This window comes from Fukomys damarensis, unplaced genomic scaffold, assembly GCF_012274545.1.
Source record: "Fukomys damarensis isolate Sample0158 unplaced genomic scaffold, DMR_v1.0_HiC HiC_scaffold_3, whole genome shotgun sequence".
NCBI classification, from domain to species: domain Eukaryota; kingdom Metazoa; phylum Chordata; class Mammalia; order Rodentia; family Bathyergidae; genus Fukomys; species Fukomys damarensis.
In genome coordinates, this window is record NW_022900915.1 from 46,910,804 (window position 1) to 46,912,677 (window position 1,874).

General features: G+C 44.5%; 1 protein-coding gene across 1 annotated transcript; it reads right to left on the reverse strand.

Annotated features, from left to right (window-relative positions):
• Positions 1–689: 689 nt before the first annotated feature.
• Positions 690–1,639, reverse strand: LOC104852685 (olfactory receptor 2AK2-like). Its single transcript, XM_010610451.1, is given in 2 exon segments — positions 690–1,238; positions 1,241–1,639. Coding segments are annotated over 2 exon segments (933 nt in total). The 5' UTR covers positions 1,625–1,639.
• Positions 1,640–1,874: the final 235 nt, after the last annotated feature.

Genomic DNA, 1,874 nt, shown 5'->3' on the forward strand with positions numbered 1-1,874 from the left:
GCTTCTCAACCTTTTGGCTAAGATCAAGTGTAGTAGGGACACTGTAATAAATAATCGTTAGTATATATTGTTAGAAGAAACCCACCCAAAAGAGTGCCATTTGGTCCAGACAGAAACTGACACTGAGAAGTGCCAGCCTATCATCACAAAGGCACAGTGAAGGGAGGAGCTGGCTGCAGAGTCCCTCTGCTCCACAAGCTCCACTTCACAGTCACGGAAGGGACACAGAATAAAGGAGCCTCACAGCCATGGCTCTGCCACAGTGTTGGTCATGTGGCCAAGTTGTGTTACGTGGTCATTAGGGTGTAAGATAGAAATAAGATAGGTGGAGAATTCAGCTTTGTCCTTTACTTCACTCCCACTGAAATGGTCCTTGCAGCAGACTTACAAACATAAAAAAATCTTTAAAACATTCTTCAATTATATATTGTCCCTGTATTATCATTGGTCATTACATAATTTATCTAGATATTAAATGCTTGGGAAGGATTTGCTTTTTATTTTCAAGAAAATACAAACAGAAATCCAAAGTATCTATTTCATGAGTACAACACATACATAAATTTGTAGTCTTTGCTTTGTGAGTAAAGTCTGATGAGAACAACGCTTCTCGGATTTTACACAGAATATTTACCTTGCTATCCTTCCTGGTGAATTTCCTGAAGCCATATTTTCTCTACCAATGTTCATCATCCCAGCAGCCTCCTCAGGGCCCCGAGGACCTCCTTGTTCCTCAGGCTGTAGATGAATGGGTTCAGAAGGGGTGTGACCACGGTGTAAAACACTGCCACCACCTTATCATGGGCAGGGTTATGCAAGGAGTGAGGCCGCGTGTATGTGGAGAGACCTGCTGTGTAGAAGAGGCTGGCCACAATCAGGTGGGGGGAGCACGTGGAGAGAGCTTTGTTCTGCCCTGCGCCTGAGCGCATCTGGAATACCACAGTGAGCACCCGAGCATAGGACGCTAGGACGGCCACGAAAGGCAGCAACAGGATGAAAAGTACACTCAGCAGGATGGTATATTCATACTGGGAGGTGTCCTCACAAACCAATGGCAGTAGAGACGGAATTTCACAGAAAAAGTGGTTAACGACCCTAGACCCACAGAAGGGAAGCTGGAAAACATACAGTGTGTGTATGAAGGAGTTGACAGCACCGCTAGACCAGGTGCATGTGACCAGGCCACAGCAGATCTTCTTGCTCATGAACACTGCATAGTGCAAAGGATGGCAGATGGCAGATGGCAGATCGCTATGTAACGATCATATGACATGAAGGCCAAGAGGATGGCTTCGGACCCGCCAAGGCTCAGGGATACGAATGTCTGAATCTCACAGCCCCAGAACGTAATGGTCTTGGTGTTTGTCAGGAAGTCGGTCGCCATCTTGGGCACAGTGGTGGAGATGTACATCATGTCAATGAGGGAGAGCTGGCTGAGCAGGAAGTACATGGGTGTGTGGAGTCTGCTGTCCAGTCGGATGAGGTGGACCAGGGTGACGTTTCCTAGCACAGCCACCAAGAAGAGGACGGCAATGGCAGCAAAGAGAACAGCATTCATTCCGCCATATTGGAAAAGACCAACAAGTGTAAAATCTGTCCCAGAACTTTGGTTTCTTGTTTCCATGGCTTAAATTGAAATATCAAAGCAGTATATAAAAAGTCCATGTACTGATGTAAATCCCCTTTGTAAGACACAAAATGATAATAACTAAATATGACAGATATTTCCAGAATCTCTTTAGGCGAATACATCTATCTCTCATTTTAAATACATTGAATCCTCGTATATAGTCATTTTTAGTTATTTTTTTAGTCGTGATTAACCTACAATAGTTGCAGATATTAATGCACTACATGTGATATGTCACCTCTTG